Genomic DNA, 18,841 nt, shown 5'->3' with positions numbered 1-18,841 from the left:
CTACAAGCACACTGCTCTCTTCTGTCACAGAATAGCAGAAATAAATAATTTACTTGTTTTTCCATGCATTGTGGGCATTTGGGAGGATCTCCTAAGGTTATCTTTAAAAACTGCTTCTAACCTCAAATGCTCATAACCGCTGTTAAACTCGCATAGACTTGGTATGTAAAAGCTGTAAAACATACATTTTTCACTGTCGGTTTCCAGCCCTGTGTACATGAGCCACAACTCTCCTTCAACATGAACATTGCCATTAGGACATGCAAACCAGATGGGCCGAGCGTAAACATGACTTGCGGAGGTCGTAATGCAAAAATACACCAGAACCATCATTACTTTGCCATATATACAAACACATACAAGGGTGGTGTCCAGCCTACCCCACCTTGCGCTTTTGCGATATTAGGTGTACTACAAAAGTAACAGGGTCACTTTAAATAGAACCAGTCAGGATTGGTTTTATGCAAGAACATAAATACCCTGGTCTTAAAGCTCACTTAAAGCCCAATGCCAGGAAATGTAAAAATCATTCCTTGCAGTGGGACAGCCCCTGCACTGCAAAGGTTGACTGCTGGTTTAAATCTATGGGGGGGTTTTTACACTTTTACCTAGTGGATCCTCTGTTCCCCTGGCAGATGGCATTGCCCCATGCTCAGGGGGTGCCTGTCCCTTGACATCATTGGGGACTAGTCTAGTAGGAACAGAGGGTCAGGTAAATAGATTTTCTTTTATATGTCCCCTAGACCTAAACAAGCAATTAACCCTTAAGAGCACACCCCCTGCAAAAATTAATTTGAACATTTCCCAGAGTTGGGCTTTAAATTAGTTACGATCTTTTGTTGCTTATGTAGCGCACTACTGACTTGATTTCATATACCATCTGACAGGCTGCATAACAGAGTCCTGTCGCTTTTAATGTTCATATTAAGTACATGACTCTTAACACTGTTATACATTTGCTTGAACAGGGAAACAGTGTATGAGATCAGTCAGCTGACAAGGCGGCTACTCTCAGCTGTCAGATAACCTCTGACCCTTGGTTCCTAAGGTACAGAAGTACGCTCAGATAAAGTAAAGCTAAATAAGGGGAAAACCTAAATCTCTCCTAAGAAGCCTACACAATTCTAATAATTTAAAGCTAATCGTTCAAATCCTTGCATAAGCTCAGTTGTGACAGGTTCTGTTTAAAGATATATGACAGTTATTCCCTTATGCAAGTTTAGGCAACCTATGGCTCTGCATTCTTTTGAGGTGCTTTAAAGCCACAAATTGCCTACTGTGCATAGGGATCCTCAACCCCCCCCCCTCCCCATTTCAAAACACAACATTTACACACACAAGAAAACTAATCACTACAGTGGGCCACCAACAACACACACGCCAAGTCTCAGATTTGCACAAGGTCCCCCATACCTCGGGGATGAGCTGAAAGAGAGCGTTGGAATAGAGGGTCCCAATGGCGAGAGCAATGAAGAAGAGGAGAAGACGCTTGTAACAGGCTTTCTTCATGAAGGGAACCACGCCAGCCCCCAGGAGGGAGCACAGGGAAATAACGGTGACACAGAGAAATCCATAACCCCACACTGAAGGGGAAGAAGAGGAAGAAGAGGAAGACCAAGGAAGGATAGGTGGTAAAAAAGGAGGATACAATGGAGACAGAGAGGAAACAGACAGGAGAATTAGACATGTCATTTAATAAAAGAACAAAGGGATAGACAAAAAAGAAATTATACCAGAAGAGGGGAGAAAGAAGAATGGTGGATCAGTAATTTGATTTCATAGATATCAGTTTGATCAATCAAAAAATTAATGGGGGTCTCCAGCACACGTAAACTGAGCAAAATTTTGTTTTATAATACACCAGGTCCGTTTCCTGCAAGGACTTTGTAATGCCAATGCGGACATCAGGAGCCCAAGAGGTTACGAGTCTCGTCATATAAATAGCTGCCAAAAATCAAATGATTTTAGTAAAAGATAGGCTGTCTGGGTTTTGTCCACTACCTAACCTAGCTTCTGCAGACACATTAGCCTTCCAGCTCTGTTTACTTATAACTGAAAGTAAATGTAAAAATTGTATGCAAGCATGTATGTAGTATATACATACACGTAAATATTCATACTCTGTGCGCTTAACATTTAAAGTAGAACTATAGGCAAAACATTTTTTTCCCCTCATTTTTGATAGAGCAAGGGAGGGTTAGAACCTATTGGATTTTTGCAGAGATTTCCCTTCATTTCCTGTCCCATAGCCAAACAGGAAGTTAGAGACAATCACTGCAAATTAAGGGAATTCTTCAGGGACCCCTAGGTCACCAGAACTAGTATCTCCATTGAAAGATTTCCCCTCCATTGCTTTTCTGGGGACAGCCCAAAATCTGGAGGGCATAGAGAGCAATAAAAACTGACAAGTGTTCCAATCCCTTTCCACTCTATCCAAAATCCCCCCCCAAAAAAGTTTTGCCTTTAGTTATACTTTAAAGAGTAACTCCACTTTTGTTGAGAAAAAAAAAAATCCTCCCTGGGTGATCTGTGTACTTGCAGTGATTTTAATACACTTTGTTGTAGATTCCTACTTTTGCTATTCTGAAGAAAGAGAGGCTTGTTTGTCTGTGTTCATGTGCAAAGCAAATGTGAATAGGAGCAACTTTTTAATTATCAATCAGCTGCTGCACTTGCAGGGTTCTAAAGAGACAAGTTGTAGGATCTGAATCTCTTTAGACAGAAGTTAAACCTTTGGGAGTATCTTACCAAAACTGACATTTTTTGTGCAGTGGATGCAAGGATGCCCAAAACCTGGATTAGTATCTCCAATCACAAAAGCAGCAAATCTGTACAGAAAATGCCTTCGAGTTGCCATATTTTAATAAAGGTGTATTACAATATGGCTTGTTTTGCAATTGAATGAGATATACAGTATATAGCAGCGTAGTGGTTAGCACTTTTCGGGCGACAGCAAAAGGGTCTCCGGTTCGAATCCCAACCACGACATTACCTGCCTGGAGTTGGCATGTTCTCCCTCTGCCTGCGTGACTTTCCCCTGGGTACTCCGGTTTCCTCCCACACTCCAAAGGTAGGTTCATTTGATCCTGTCTAAATTGGCTCTAGTATGTGTATGTATGAATGTGGGTTAGGGACCTTAGAGATTGTAAGCTCCTTCGGGGCAGTGACTAAATTTTTGATGGCTAATTAACTATACATTTTCCAAACAGGACAGAGGCTGTGGTTTTGTGGGCTCAAACAATGTTTGGAAAAATACAACTCATTAAATTGTGATTTGGTGAAATAACAGAGGATTAAGGATCATAATACCTACATTAGGCCTTAAATTACAGTTTTAGTAACCAGAATACCTCTCATGTATAAGCCTGAACAAGCAAAATACCTTCCTCTACTGATCGTTGCGCTAAGTGCTCAATTTAGGTGTGCAGAGACCCTCAATGTTCCCACATTATGTCCTGCCTGATGAATGAACACCAGATACAGGGAACTAAAGCTACAGTAACACCTCTGCTGTTTAGAATACAGTGTGGTTTCAGCATGGATCGTTTTGGCTGCATTTTACATTGTATTGGCATTCATCGCTTTTGAAAGTGCGTCGTTCGGCAAACTGCACTGAAGATGAAGCAAGCTAGATTTTTTTTTTTTTTTAAAGCACTGTACAACATGGAGGTATGAATGTAGCTTTTGATGAAAAGATTAACATTTAAATAACATATTAAAAACAAGATTACAAAAGAAATCTTCCCATATGTAACCACATAGAATTGAGCAAGTTATAAACAAGATTCTGCTTTTTCGGCTGCGCCAAACTCTCTCCCCACAAAATTGCAACAGAGAGTAAAAATAATCTGACACAGCAGAAACCGTAGCTTTCAATTACATCCTGAAAGGAGAGAAAAATTAACACTATAATCAGGTCTAAAACCTATACATGCTGCAGACATTCAATAAAACAGAACTTGGTAAAAGCACCTTCATTTTGATTGAAATGCGTAGAACGTAATAACCAACCAGAATTGAATTAATAAGAGATCTGTCAGCTCATCAAGGACAAGGGGGATGGAGGCAGAACCTTCTGAGACCTGAAAATACCCTACAATCTCCATAGACAAACCCAGATTGATTCAGATTAGGCCCCACTGTATCCCCAATTAACTGGCCCTCAATGCTATGTCTTCCTTTCTTATTTTGTAGCCACAAATACCTAATTTTTAGGCAGAGTTGTCTATTTACCCTGGGAAATCTCAAATACTGGCCCTCAAATCTGCTTTCAGGACGGCAATCTATTCAAAGCAGAGAGAAATTGGAACATCTCGTATAAGACAGCTGATTAAAGCCTTCAGAATGTATCTGATAAGTTGAGTTGTAAGGAAACAGTGAGTGTAATGTGGTTTAGAAGTGCTATTAGAAATGTTTAGAGTGATGATTTTGCATGCAAATGATCTATAATAGCATGTGCGCCTTCTGTGGTGTGAGCTGGTACTGCACCTCTGGTATCAACTGCAGCAGAGCATTAGACAGCAGTGTGCCGATGGACAGGGCAATGAAATAGATAAGCATTCGTCGGAAGACAGGCCTCTCTACGCATGGGGCAAAGAAGACACCCAGGAGAGAGGACAGGCTGATCACGGTGACTGCCACGAATCCAAAACCCCAGACTGCAAACAAGAGCACACTGTGAGGGACACGTATAGACAACACAAGAAGGCAAAGTAGCAGGAATAAAGATTGCAAATATATGATGATGGCATGCAAAAAACACCATGTACTGCCCATAAAAAATAAAATACATTAAAAAAACAAAAACAAAAAAAAAAAAGAAGAACAAGCGTAATAGAAATGTGCAACTAATCTTTCCTGTCTTCTGTTAAGATTAGCCTCAACTGACAGGAGGAGGGCTAAGGGAACTACAAAAATGGTTGTCAAGAGATAATTTTGCATCTGGACAGCTGGAAGAAACAAACAGAATTCTTAGAAAAAAAAAAAAAATACAACACACACCAATACAAAAAAAAAAAAAAAAAAAAAAAAGAAAAAAAAAAAGTAATTGTTTTACAGCATTCAACAAATACGGACTACAATGACTTTCTGAATTAGACAGTATCTTATTGCATGCTTACTGAACAAAAGAGTATGGAAGCTTTAACTAAAAACAAAATGGAAGGTAAAAAAAAAAAAAAAAAAAAGAAAGAAAAGAAAACGAATAATAATGCAAAGAAAAAAAAAAATCCACACAAAAAAGAAGCTGGTCATTATGTAGGTATAAGGAATGAACAGTTAAAAGGAAACAATTAATTTGGAGGTTTGCTGGACAGCTGTCCTTGGTTGTCATCTCCTAGACTCCTAATACAAAAAAACAGTAAGAATATATGTATGATACATTAATGATAACAATTCAGATAACCACAATCTGGACTCTGAGGTCTATGAAACACCTGGGCAATTAAGATTAACACCAAAAAGGTAATTTGACATTTAGCAGGCACCCTAGAAAAGCTTCTCTTACCTTCGGCACTGCTTGGTCTTCCTTCATCGCTGGTCTCATTCTGTAATACAGGGCTTCCTTGACATGCCTGAGTTTCCAACTGTTGGAGGATTGAAGGGCAGAAATGTTGCAGACCCTCAGCATCCACTGTAGAGTTTGGTGTCAGATTGTGAGCAGCAAAAAGAACAGAGGCGCTGAGACACTAAGGAGAGAAGGACAAGAATACTCTCAGTGACACCACAGGACTACCTTAATACTTCCCTTCCATCCACCCTATACATCTCCATCTCTTTAGATAGACGCAAGCTTTAATGTCTTCTTCTGAATCTCCGTTCTCCAGGTCTTCCTGTGTTCTTATTCTCCAGGCAGTTGGCATCCACTACTACTTAAATGTCCCTCAATACCGTCAATTTCCTTATTAGGGGCATTTTCTAATAATCCTGTGTTATAGGGAAAGTGCACTTTAAAACCAAGAGCATTCATCCATTTTGCACCCTCCACCTCCACATTTGCATACTTACCAAGACCCAATGGTTATGGTTCTGCTGTTTGTTTACATGCAGCTATGGAAGTCTTTACTGTCCTGAACGAACCTGCTCACTAGTGCCTCATAGACTTCTATGTCCGGAGGCCAGGGATTGTCGGTCTGAGGTGGTCACTTGGAAGTCCATGGGGCTTTAATGCACAGGCGTTGCAAGGATAGCAAAGACTTATGCATGCAATTTAAACAAACAGCCTGTTTTTAATCAAACAAATCTACTGAAAATAACTTGTGCCATCTAACAGCCACATGCAGAAAGAAAAAAAAAAAAAAAAACAAACAACACACATACCATCTCTAAACACCTCTACACCACAAACGTATACATATTCCCATTAGTACATGTTTTGCAAACCCCTACGTATATGCAGTGAGGTAACTGGCCTTCAGTGATACACTGAGGTCAAACTAATCTTTCTACACAAGTTGCACCTGTTTATCTGCAGCGCTTTCTTCTCTACATTAGTTAACCATGCAGGATTTTAAAGCTTGCCTGAGAGTTCAGAAATATATATATATATTTATTATTTTGGGGGATATTATCGCAAAAAAGTAAAAACAAAAAAAAAAGTTTTTCTCAAAATTGTCGCTCTTTTTTGTTTATAGCGCAAAAAAATAAAAACCACAGGTGATCAAATAGCACCAAAAGAAAGCTCTATTTGTGAGAAACAAAGGACGCAAATATAATTTGGGTACAGCATCGAACGACCGCGCAATGTCAGTTAGTCACTAGTGCCAAATTGTAAAAAGTGCTCTGGTTGGGAAGGGGGTAAAATCACCTGTAAACGAAATGTGGCTAAACGCGAGTTACCGCGTTTACAAGCTGTTACAGGCATTTGCCATTTCAAATGCCTCTGAACCTCCGTCCTGAACACATTTTTTTGCTTTCCATGCTTCTAAACTCAACTGTCTCCAAACTACTATAAAAACAACCCTGTGTACATGTACTGATAAGATAACAGGAGAGTTCAGGGGCAGCTGAAAAAACAAAAAAACCAAACACATCCAACTGCTCCTAAACGTCTGTTTACCAGCAGCAGTGTACATGAGGCCTCACACAACTAGAGGCACCATAGGCCCAAAAAGACCAAGATAGATAGATAGTCTATCTATCCCTATGACAGGACCAACACACAGGGGTTAATTTACTAAATGCAAATAGACTGTTCATATTGCAAGGCAATTTTTCCCAGTGCTTGGTGAATGAGGTGAAGCTCTACTGATGTCCATCATTCAATCACCTGCAAGCAAAAGCCTTGTTTAACCCCCCTGGCGGTATTCCCGAGTCTGGCTCGGGGTGGGATTTTCAATACCAAAAGCGGTATCCCCGAGCCAGACTCAGGATCGCATCGCAGGATCCAGGAAGAGTTTACTTACCTTGTCCCCTGGATCCTGCAATGTCTCTCCGCTGTGATCGGCGAGCCACCGTGTCTCGCTCGATTCACAGTGCCGAGCTCCGTTCCCTGCAAGCATTGCGACGCGCGGGGACGGAGTTTGGCGGCAAATTCAAAAAGTGAAACACACAGTATAGATACAGTATACTGTAATCTTACAGATTACAGTACTGTATCAAATAATTACACATCCCCTTTGTCCCTAGTGGTCTGTCCAGTGTCCTGCATGCAGTTTTATATTATAAATACTGTTCTTTCTGCCTGGAAACTGGAGATTGTCCATACCATCCAAAACTGTCCCTTTACATCAAAAGTGGCTTTAGAGCAGCTAGAAAACAGCGATAATAAATTAGAATCACTTGCAGAATTGAGTGATAGTGATTTGTGGGAAAATCCGTCACCAAACACTGAAAGTAACGAAAGCAACAATTCTGCAACTGAGCAAATTTCAGTGTTTTTGATTTGATTACATTATTGAATAATTTTTATTATATTATTATTTGTTATAATTATTTACAGTTATTTATTATATTATAATTTTTTATTTCGTTTTTCAAACTTTATCATACCTGAGATGTCTACTAGACTCTGGTTTGGACAGATTTAAGTGAATTATTCCTAAGAATTCCAGGCCTACAATATAAAACGCCAAATTTCTGTGCAAAATAATTGTACCACTTTCAGCATCTAAAATCTGAAATAATCATACCGCCAGGGAGGTTAAAAAACTTACACACGTGATTGGGCATTCTTTGGGAAGAGAAATTTCACTAGATTGACTAAGGCTGTTCACTTTTGCAAGGGAATTCCCTAGAGCCATTTGTTTTAGTAAATAACCCCAACAGATCCTCGTGAGTAAAAAAACTAACAAACAGTTCTTTACAGAGAACACCTGCCAGGATACAGCATGCGAGATACACAGAAAGGTGCAACAAGGGGACCTTTTACAATTGAGTGTTAACTGATAAAAATAGGTAATAAGTATGGAAGGCATACAGGAAAAAAAAAAAATATGGGATGGGGGGAATTTTGTAATGAGCAACAGAGTAGAGAGAACACATTGTTTTGTTTTATAGCATTTATATGGAGGCACAAGGTAACAGAGGAAAAACCATTGTAAAAACACCAGATAAGTGGAAAACTATCATAAAATTATCAATATAGAAAAAGAAAGATGTGATTCTCCCTGTGGCTCCTTTTCATTATTTCATAACTCTGAATTAGGTACCCTGGCACTATAAGGGCATTTTGGAAAACACACAAGTCTGGCATGGGGGAGAAGAGGAGAGCTGACAAATAGATGTTGGGGTGACTTAGAAGTAGTCGAAGCAGGTTAAAGAGTATGGAAGAAGTTAGACCAGATCAGCGAGTGGATAACATACAGTGGATATAAAAAGTGTACACACCCCCTGTAAAAAATGTCAGGTTTCTGTGATGTAAAAAAAAAAAAAAAAATGAGACAAAGATAAATATTATCAGAACTTTTTCCACCTTTAATGTGACCTATAAACTGTACAATTCAATCGAACATTAAACTGAAATCTTTTAGGTGGAGGGAAGTAAAAAACTAAAATATGGTTGCATAAACGTGCACACCTTTAAACTAATACTTTGTTGAAGCACCTTTTGATTTTATTACAGCACTCTGTCTTTTTGGGTATGAGTCTATCGGCATGGCACATCTTGACTTCACTCTTTGCAAAAACACTCCAAACTTGTCAGATTGCGAGGGCATCTCCTGTGCACAGTCCTTTTCAGATCATCCCACAGATTTTCAATCTGATTGAGGTCTGGGCTCTGGTTGGGACATTCCAAAACTTTACTCTTCTTCTGGTGAAGATATTCATTTGTTGATTTGGATGTATGCTTTGGTTTGTTGTCATGCTGAAAGATGAAGTTCCTTCTTCATGTTCAGCTTTCTAGCAGAAGCCTGAAGGTTTTGTGTCAATATTGACTGGTATTTGGAACTGTTCATAAATCCCTCTACCTTTACTAAGGCCCCTGTTCCAGCTGAAGAAAAACAGCCCCAAAAGCACGATGCTGCCACCACCATGCTTCACTGTGGGTATGGTGTTCTTTTGGTGATGTGCAGTGTTTTTGTGCCAAACATATCTTTTGAAATTATGGCCAAAAAGTTCAACTTTGGTTTCATCAGACCAAAACACATATTCCCACATGCTTTTGGGAGACGTCAGATGCGTTTTTGCAAAATTTAGCAGGGCTTGGATGTTTTTCTTCATAAGAAAAGGCTTCAGTCTTGCCACTCTATCCCATAGCCCAGACAAATGTACCACACAGCCAGTACTTGCCAGATATTCCTGCAGCTCCTTTAATGTTTTTGTAGACCTCTTGGCAGCCTCCCTGACAAGTTTTCTTCTCGTCTTTACATCTAATTTGGAGGGACATCCAGTTTTTGGTAATGTCACTGTTGTGCCACATTTTCTCCACTTGATGAGTGTCTTCACTGTGTTCCATGGTATATCTAATGCCTTGGAAATTCTTTTGTACCCTTCTCCTGACTGATACCTTTTAACAATGAGATCCCTCTGATGCTTTGGAAGCGCTTTGCGGACCATGGCTTTTGATGTAGGATGCGACTAAGAAAATGTCAGGAAAGACCTATTGGAACAGCTGAACGTTATTTGGGGTTAATCAAAGGCACTTTAAATGATGGCAAGTGTGTACTGACTCCCACATCCCCAGTCATAAGAGGGTGTGCACACTTATGCAACCATTTATCCACCCCCTAAAAATATTTCAGTTTGTTTTTCAATTCATTAAAAGGTGAAAAATTTATGAAAGTATTTATCTTTGTCTCATTTTTTTTACATCACAGAAACCGTACATTTTAACAGGGGTGTGTAGACTTTTTATATCCACTGCAACTGAATTGCCCAATGGTTTTTTTTTTTGTTTTTTTGTTTCATTGATTAACATGTAGTGCGCCAACGGGAACTGAACAGTATATGTTGAGAAACCAAGGATTGATTCCACTGTTCTAAAGTCCGTGGTACTTGTTGCACAGAACAAGTAAGTAACAAATAAATAACTTTTCAGGCATAGAGTCACCAGGAAGGTAGAACAAACAGGCAAAGTGAAGAATTAATAAATACAGTAAAAAGTGGGATAGTAGAACAATGAAGCAATTTGTCGGTAACAGAATGTGGTCTGACCAGGTGTATTAAGCATATCATACTTAATGGTTTTTAACCCATACAGTCCATAGGCTCCAGTTGTGATCAAAGAGTCGTTTGTTTCCATGTCTGTAGGCCAGTAGGCTTTCAAAGACATAATTTTGCTTCATAGTTACATAGTTCGTAAAGTTGAATAAAGACACCTGTCCATCCAGTTCAACGTGAGTGTGGGTGTGTGTCTACAATTGTCCCTATCCCTGTACATTGTGTCTCATTAAGATGCTCATCTATTATATTATCATTTGTTTAAAAGAGATATAGCGCCATCAATTTACATACATCGCACACTCACATCGGTCCCTACCTTGAAGGAGCCCACAATCCAAGGTCCCCAACTCACTCATACTAGGGCCAATTTTGAACAGAAGCCAATTAACCTACCAGCATGTATTTGGAGTGTGGGAGGAAACCAGAGTACCCAGAGGTAACCCACGCAGGCACAGAGAGAACATGCAAACTCCAGGCAGGTAGTGTCGTGGTTGGGATTCGAACCAGCGACCCTTTTTACTGCTAGGCAAGAGTGCTACCCACTACACCACTGTTGCGCCCTGTAGTGCTTCACCACATCAATTACGTCAGACACGTTAGGTGATAGATTTGTCTCCCATCGTCTAGTGATAAGCGTCCTAGCAGCCAGCAGGTTACGAGTAACAACTCTGACATACGGGAGGGAAGAGTTCTATGCCTATGTTAAGAATCACTAAAGTTGGAGAGGGTGAGGTAACAATCCCAGTAATCTCAGATATTGTGCAGAATATCTTGTGCCAAAAACTGGTTAGGTGTTTACATGACCAGAAGATGTGTGTAAGCCGTCTGATCATTCTGCAGCCCCCCCCAGCATAGTGGGGATTGTGTTACAAGAAATTTAGAGATTCTGTATGGTGTAAGGTACCATCTTAGTGCTATTTTGTGGGACAATTCCAAGTGGTTGGCACACTTAAAGGCCTAGTATACAGATTTAAAGGCCGATTGCCAGTGGTAGCAGTGAAGGTTTCCCCTAGGTCAGTTTCCCATTTTGTATGTGCTGTGGATTTGTGGAATATAATATAATATAATATAATGTTTTTTTTTGGAAACGATTGTAAAAAAATAAATGAAATAAATAGAGAGAAGTTCCTTATACAGAGAGTGAAAACTAAAGGAAATATTGCCAACCTTGTGTACAAGTATTTCAGTGGAGACAAGAGATTTTAGGAAGTGAGATAATTGAAGGTATAAGTAGTGATCGGAGGTCAGGATGTGGAACTCACTCTGAAGTTGCAAATGTTTTAAGGGTCCAATCTTTAAACGTGCTCAAGAGTTGAGATTCTCTCTTGTCCCATTTATGGAATGGCCCAATTTTTAAACTAAAGGGTGGCTATACACAGATTGAAATTGGCCGGTTCAACATCTCCTGTACAGCCAGCCTATCAGGTTTTTCCCAAATGATCAGTGCCACTGGCTATGGCCAGAAACGCTGATCAATGTGTTCTGATAGCAGGGAAGAGTCCCTACTGTCACAACAAAATTACTAATGTATGGGCTGTCTTATAAGGGCAATCTCTGTGTTTATATATCTTATCTTAAATGGGAGGGTAGTATTGATTTGTAGCAACCAAAACTCCTTGGACTTGGAGTTGAGACCTAGATCAAGGTTCATGCTAATAATTTACAGGCTGAAAAAAAAAGTCTGCTGTAGGAAAACAGAGGTGTATAAGAGACATAACTTGGGGTTCACCGATTGAAGATGATATCTCATCATGCATACCAATATCCTTGAATAACTAAGCGTGGCCACAGCAAAAAAAAAAAAAAAAAAAAGAAAAAAAAAAAGAAAAACACACACCGTACCCTGAGCGGTAAAGCACATAAGGCACAAGGTGTTATATTCAGGCAGGGTGTACAAAAACGTACGTTTCTCAGACAGTTTGAGAGAAATTTGCGTCTTAAGGGCCTCATCCCACTCTATCAGGTCACCCACATTATCCTCCCAGTTGCATCTAGGAAACTGTGCCAAAGTAGAGGCTCTTAAGGCCATCCCCTGATAGACCGTTATTTTTCAAGGCTGCTCCCTAAATTTAAAAAGGAACCTAGTCAAATTGGAAACTTTAAAAACGTAAACAATGCAGATAAACCTCTCAAAATGTGGGTTTTAATATTGCTCTTTGCATAGACAGAATGCTTGACCTTATAGTTCCCCCATTTATTTCCAGGATCTAAAGTGAAGTAGAAAAACCCCAAGCCCCTTTAAATAAAACAAAAAGAAGGGGGAAGAAGTGCGTTGTGAATTCAGAAACAGCATTGGAATTATTATTACTCCACTAAACACAAACAGCTGGGAGGTATAGGATTTCTCAAATCCTATTCCCTAGCATAGAGTAGTTCATATGAGCAAAATAGACTGGTGCAAAACATTCCTCTCTGAAACTTTGGGTCAAACTACTGCAAGAAAGTATTGATCTCATACTAAAGGCCCTCGGGGGATTACAGAGAGGTTCCCATGCTCCCAGCATCTTTGCTGCTTACTAGACATTAACCATGGGCAAAACCCAGCTGCATATTTGCTTCACGTATCTATTTGGCACTACAAATGCTCCTCTAACCACATCACATTAAACACTGCTAGGCTTCTGTATCCTCTTGATGTGGAACTTGAGAGATGGAGTGAGTTAATGGCACTGGGGACGCAATACACTTTCCTCCACAACTCCCACATCCTTTACCCTCCCATCTATGTCTTCCTCGTTTCCATCTGCCCTCCTCCAAAGCCAAAATTCCTACCCTCTCATTATTATAGCCATTTCCCACTTTTCCTCTGTATTCTTTGAACAGCAGTGACCCCCACAGTTTACGCATTTTTTACTTTTCCTGGCTATAGTTACCCTATCTGCCCTATGTGTTACAGCACACATTGGCTCCTTTGGACAGTGTAGAACACTTGGATCCTCTAGGGCAAATTATCACCACTAAGCCACTCTACTGAACTTGCATGCAATTCTCAACTTTTGCATGTTGAGCCATTACAATTTCATATCCATCTTCATGTTAAAAATGTATTTGTTAAAATTATGTCAACTGTTGTTGTTCCAATGGCTCTGGAACAAGTGTTCCCTTTCTGTTCCTGTGGGAATTTTGGATTTCCCATCACTTTAAGCCCCAGTTAAAATGGTCACCAGCATAAACAGTAAATTTCCTCAAAAGGGGGACACGGACAGCAATAAAAGGCTGATAAGGTTTTAACCTCTCACCGCCCTATACAAAACTAAGGTCTTTGGGGGTTTACATACACTTTAATCATTTCTTCCTGACCTTTTCACTTTTATATGGCATGTTCCCGCACGTTGAAAAAAAATAAATAAAAAACCTGACATTACATCAGCATTGGTGTGACTAGGGCACATAACTGACGTGCATGAAAACTGATGTCTCTGCAAGTGAAATGTGCATGGTTTTCACATCGGTTTTCATGCACATATGATGTGAACAAGCCCCAAGACTATCAGCAGATTGTGCCAAAAAGCACTAGAGGCCAATGTAAAAAAAGGGAGAGCGACTGAGCATGTGCAGAATGAGAGCGCATTACTGGATTTTAAACAGTATAGGCACTGATTTTTAACATTTTATATAGCTATTCCTGCAACAGGGGCCAGCCTGAAATGATCAAGCAGGACTTTTTTCTGACTAAAGTTCCACTTTTAAATTCCTCCCCTGACCAATAGCAAGGCACAGGAGATAGTCTCTCTGCGTTCTTGAAATTTAGGTTCCAATCTTTTGTAGACTGGCCTGGAGGCAGTGGGTGTTACGCTGCTAAGCCTCCTGTACAAAGTTCTCACTTAAAATGGCACAGCTGACCAAAACTGAAAACACATGTTATTTCCCAGAGTTGATAAGTAATTAAATCCATGATAAATCAGCAAACATTACAAAACAGCATTTTATGCAGGAAACTGTTTGGGTCTGAGACTCAAGTTGTCAACCACATACTGAAATACATACATAAGTGAGTACACCCCTCACATTTTTGTAAATATTTTTAGGATACATGTTTTCATGTGACAACACTGAAGAAATGACACTTTGCTACAATGTAAAGTAGTGAGTGTACAGCTTGTATAACAGTGTAAATTTGCCCTCAAAATAACTCAACACACAGCCATTAATGTCTAAACCACTGGCAACAAAAGTGAGTACACCCCTAGGTGAAAATGTCCAAATTGGACCCAAACTGTCAATATTTTGTGTGGCCACCATTATTTTCCAGCAATGCCTTAACCCTCTTGGGTATGGAGTTCACCAGAGCTTCACAGGTTGCCACTGGAATCCTCTTCCACTCCTCCATGACGACATCACGGTGCTGGTGGATGTTAGAGACCTTGCGCTCCTCCACCTTCTGTTTCAGGATGCCCCACAGATGCTCAATAGGGTTTAGGTCTGGAGACATGCTTGGCCAGTCCATCACCTTTACCCTCAGCTTCTTTAGCAAGGCAGTGGTCGTCTTTGAGGTGTGTTTGGGGTTGTTATGTTGAAATACTGCCCTGCGTCCCAGTCTTCAAAGGGAGGGGTTCATGCTTTGTTTCAGTATGTCACAGTACATGTTGGCACAGGTTCCACTCAGAACAGGCCTCACCACTGTCGACCAAAGAAGAGGATGCACAAGAAAGCCGGCAAACAGTTTGCTGAAGACAAGCAGACTAAGGACATGGATTACTGGAACCATGTCCTGTGGTCTGATGAGACCAAGATAAACTTATTTGGTTCAGATGGTGTCAAGCGTGTGTGGCGGCAACCAGGTGAGGAGTACAAAGACAAGTGTGTCTTGCCTAAAGTCAAGCATGGTGGTGGGAGTGTTATGGTCCGGGGCTGCATGAGTGCTGCCTGCACTGGGGAGCTACAGTACATTGGGGGAACCATGAATGCCAACATGAACTGTGACATACTGAAGCCGAGCATGATCCCCTCCCTTCGGAGACTTGGCTGCAGAGCAGTATTGCAACATAACGACTCCAAACACACCTCCAAGATGACCACTGCCTTGCTAAAGAAGCCAAGGGTAAAGGTGATGGACTGGCCAAGCATGTCTCCAGCCCTAAACTCTATTGAGCATCTGTGGGGTGGAGGAGCGCAAGGTCTCCAACATCCACCAGCTCCGTGATGTCATCATGGAGGAGTGGAAGAGGACTCCAGTGGCAACCTGTGATGCTCTGGTGAACTCCATGCCCAAGAGGGTTAAGGCAGTGCTGAAAAATGATGGTGGCCACACAAAATATTGACACTTTGGGCCCAATTTGGACATTTTTACTCAGGGGTGTACTCACTTTTGTTGTCAGTGGTTTAGACATTAATGGCTGTATGTTGAGTTATTTTGAGGGGACAGCAAATTTACACTGTTATACAAGCTATACACTCACTACTTTACATTGTAGCAAAGTGTCATTTCTTCAGTGTTGTCACATGAAAATATATAATAAAATATTTACAAAAATGTGAGAGGTGTACGAATATATATTATACATACAATATTACCAAAAGTATTGAGACACCTGCCTTTACACGCACATGAACTTTAATGGCATCCCCGTCTTAGTTTGTAGGATTCAATATTGAATTGGCCCACCCTTTGTAGCTTTAACAGCTTCAACTCTGGGAAGGCTGTCCACAAGGTTTAGGAGTGTGTCTATGGGAAGGTTTGACCATTCTTTCAGAAGCGCATTTGTGAGGTCAGGCACTGGTATTGCACGAGAAGGCCTGGCTTGCAGTCTCCGCTCTAATTCATCCCAATGGTGTTCTGTCGGGTTGAGCTCAGGCCAGTCAAGTTCCTCCACCCCAAACTCGCTCATCCATGTCTTTATGAACCTTGCTTTGAGCACTGGTGTGCAGTCATGTTGGAACAGGAATGGGCCATCCCCAAACTGTTCCCACAAAGTTGGGAGCATGAAATTGTCCAAAATGTCTTGCAATGCTGATGCCTTAAGAGTTCCCTTCACTGGAACTAAGGGGACAAGCCCAACCTCTGAAAAACAACCCCACACTATAAATCCCCCCATCACAAAATAATTTGGACCAGTGAACAAAAGAAGGTCCATAAAAACATGGATAAGCAAGTTTGGGGTGGAGGAACTTGACTGGCCTGCACAGAGTCCTGACCTCAACCCAATAGAACACCTTTGGGATGAACTAGAGCGGGTACTGCGAGCCAGGCCTTTTCTCAAACATCAGTGCCTGACCTCACAAATGCGCTTCTGGAAGAATGGCCAAACAGTCCCATAGACACACTCCTAAACCTTGTGGACAGCCTTCCCAGAAGAGTTGAAGCTGTTATAGCTGCAAAGGGTGGGCCAACTCAATATTAAACCCTACGGACCAAGACTGGGATGCCATTAACCACTTCCAGCCCAGCCTATAGCAGAATGACGGTCGGGCGGTGGCAGACAGATGCGAGTAGAAGAGAGCCGATCGGCGGCTCTCCTGACGGGGGGGGGGGGGGGGGGTCTGTGCTGATTGTTTATCAGCGCAGCCCCCCCTCAGATCCCGCCCAGGACCACCATTATGCTGCCCAGGACCACCAGGATGGCCATCCACACTGGACCACCAGGTATGCCCCCCTAGACCACAACGGAAATGCAAACCTGTGCCAAGGCAGCTGTCAATCAATGACCACTCACAATGCCTATCAGTGCCGCGTATCAGTGCCATGTATCAATGCACATCAGTGCCGCCTATCAGTGCCACCCATAAGTACCCATCTTTGCAGCCTTACAGTATCCAGTGTTGCCTATCAGTGCCCATCAGTGGGAACAAAATGATAAAAATTAGTTTAGGTACAGTGTAGCATGACCGCGCAATTTTCATTTAAACAGCGACAGCGCAGAAAGCTGAAAATTGGCTTGGGCAGGAAGGTGTATAAGTGCCTGGTATTGAAGTGGTTAAAGTTCATGTGCGTGTAAAAGCAGACAACACACACACATTGAATGGTCAGGAAAAAAAAAAAAACATTTTATTGTAAAATGTGTGGGAGCCATTAATCAATCAAGAGCCAGTTAATTTACCATAATATTTTAATCCTATACTGTAAAGTAGAATGGATGGAACTCACAGACCCCATATATTAGACTGGCTACCCAGAACAGAGAATTCTATCTGTACAAATACAGCACTGGTAAAATGAGTTGCAATAGGGACCACAGATCTAAGCGCTGATGTAAATGTGATGGCAATTTACAGCCCTTTACATACTGTACAAGGAATGCAGAGAGGTGTGTCTGGCATACCTCATCTCCCTCCACATTCCTTTCACTGGTGCTTACCTCTGGGAGATGCTGGAATCTGGAGACAGGTGGTCTCCAGCAAAGCAGCCATCTCCTTTGGGGAAGAGGGTGACCCTGTCAGACACTGCAGCTATCGTTTCAGGGCACCTAGATGGGACAAAATATTACATGTTCTTTGTCCCATTGGGATCTGAATACTAGATGAAAAAAAAAAAAAAGGAATACTTTTTTTTTTAATCAGGTTAGACTGCAAGTATGTTAATTCTCTTGCAGATGATTTCTTAGTAGTTCTAGATACAAAGAAGCAAGTAAAGAATCAAGTGCGTATTTAGTCAACCTGCCAGAAACCAGAAATATCAGTTTTGGGGCGGAGCTGTCCTTTAAAGAAAAAACATTACACTAAATCACAGACCTCCTGTTTTCTACTAACAGTCTACCATTGCTCTGTAGCAAACATGCAAGACTACCAAGAAATTATACCCAGCCCAGGCACTCACCTCTGATAAGTTGCCAGATTTTCTAATCCCTTTTCCCACCTCCAGCCTTTCCAGCAGAGACTGCAGTTGCGGTAACGACAGGGTCTCATTTTCTCCATATCTCTGTAAGAGGTCTTCCAAGAAGGAGGCAGCAGTCAGTTCATTCTTGGTGCTAGAAACGGTGCTCTGTGTCAGAGAGACGTGGGGAGCCAGCCCAAACACCAGTGCCACCAGGAGAGGCCATACAGGAGACATGATCATTACTACAGGAAAAAAGAAAGACTGTTAGGAGGGGGGCAATCAATTTGTCAGCAATAAAGAGGACTGAATGAAAAAAAAAAAAAAGAGCTCATCTGACTCTCAGCAATGGCAGCCTCTGTATTTGTCTCTAGACAAGTTTTCTTTAAAGAGGACCTATACACAGGTGAGGGTTTATATACAGCCCCTCTCCCCCAACCCGCTACCCCAGTGGCTTGGCATTCTTTTTCCTGAAGAAAATAGAATGCA

The 18,841-nt window shown here is 41.2% G+C and overlaps 1 protein-coding gene across 3 annotated transcripts in view; it reads right to left on the bottom strand.

Annotated features, from left to right (window-relative positions):
* SLC39A14 (solute carrier family 39 member 14) overlaps positions 1–18,841 on the bottom strand; it is a 76,155-nt gene that overhangs the window by 19,916 nt on the left and 37,398 nt on the right. For 2 of the 3 annotated variants that reach the window (XM_073622275.1, XM_073622274.1), the window contains exons 3-5: positions 18,356–18,597; positions 5,507–5,687; positions 1,414–1,583 (exon numbers count right to left, since the gene is read on the bottom strand). In XM_073622275.1, coding sequence (XP_073478376.1) covers positions 1,414–1,583; positions 5,507–5,687; positions 18,356–18,595 — 591 coding nt within the window. In that variant the 5' untranslated portion in view covers positions 18,596–18,597. Of the gene's footprint in view, positions 1–1,413; positions 1,584–4,488; positions 4,659–5,506; positions 5,688–18,355; positions 18,598–18,841 lie in introns of all 3 variants that reach the window. The other variant, XM_073622276.1, reaches the window with a different exon arrangement.

This window comes from Aquarana catesbeiana, linkage group LG03 (assembly GCF_042186555.1).
Source record: "Aquarana catesbeiana isolate 2022-GZ linkage group LG03, ASM4218655v1, whole genome shotgun sequence".
NCBI classification, from domain to species: Eukaryota; Metazoa; Chordata; class Amphibia; order Anura; family Ranidae; genus Aquarana; species Aquarana catesbeiana.
This window is presented reverse-complemented; position numbering and strand designations above follow the sequence as displayed.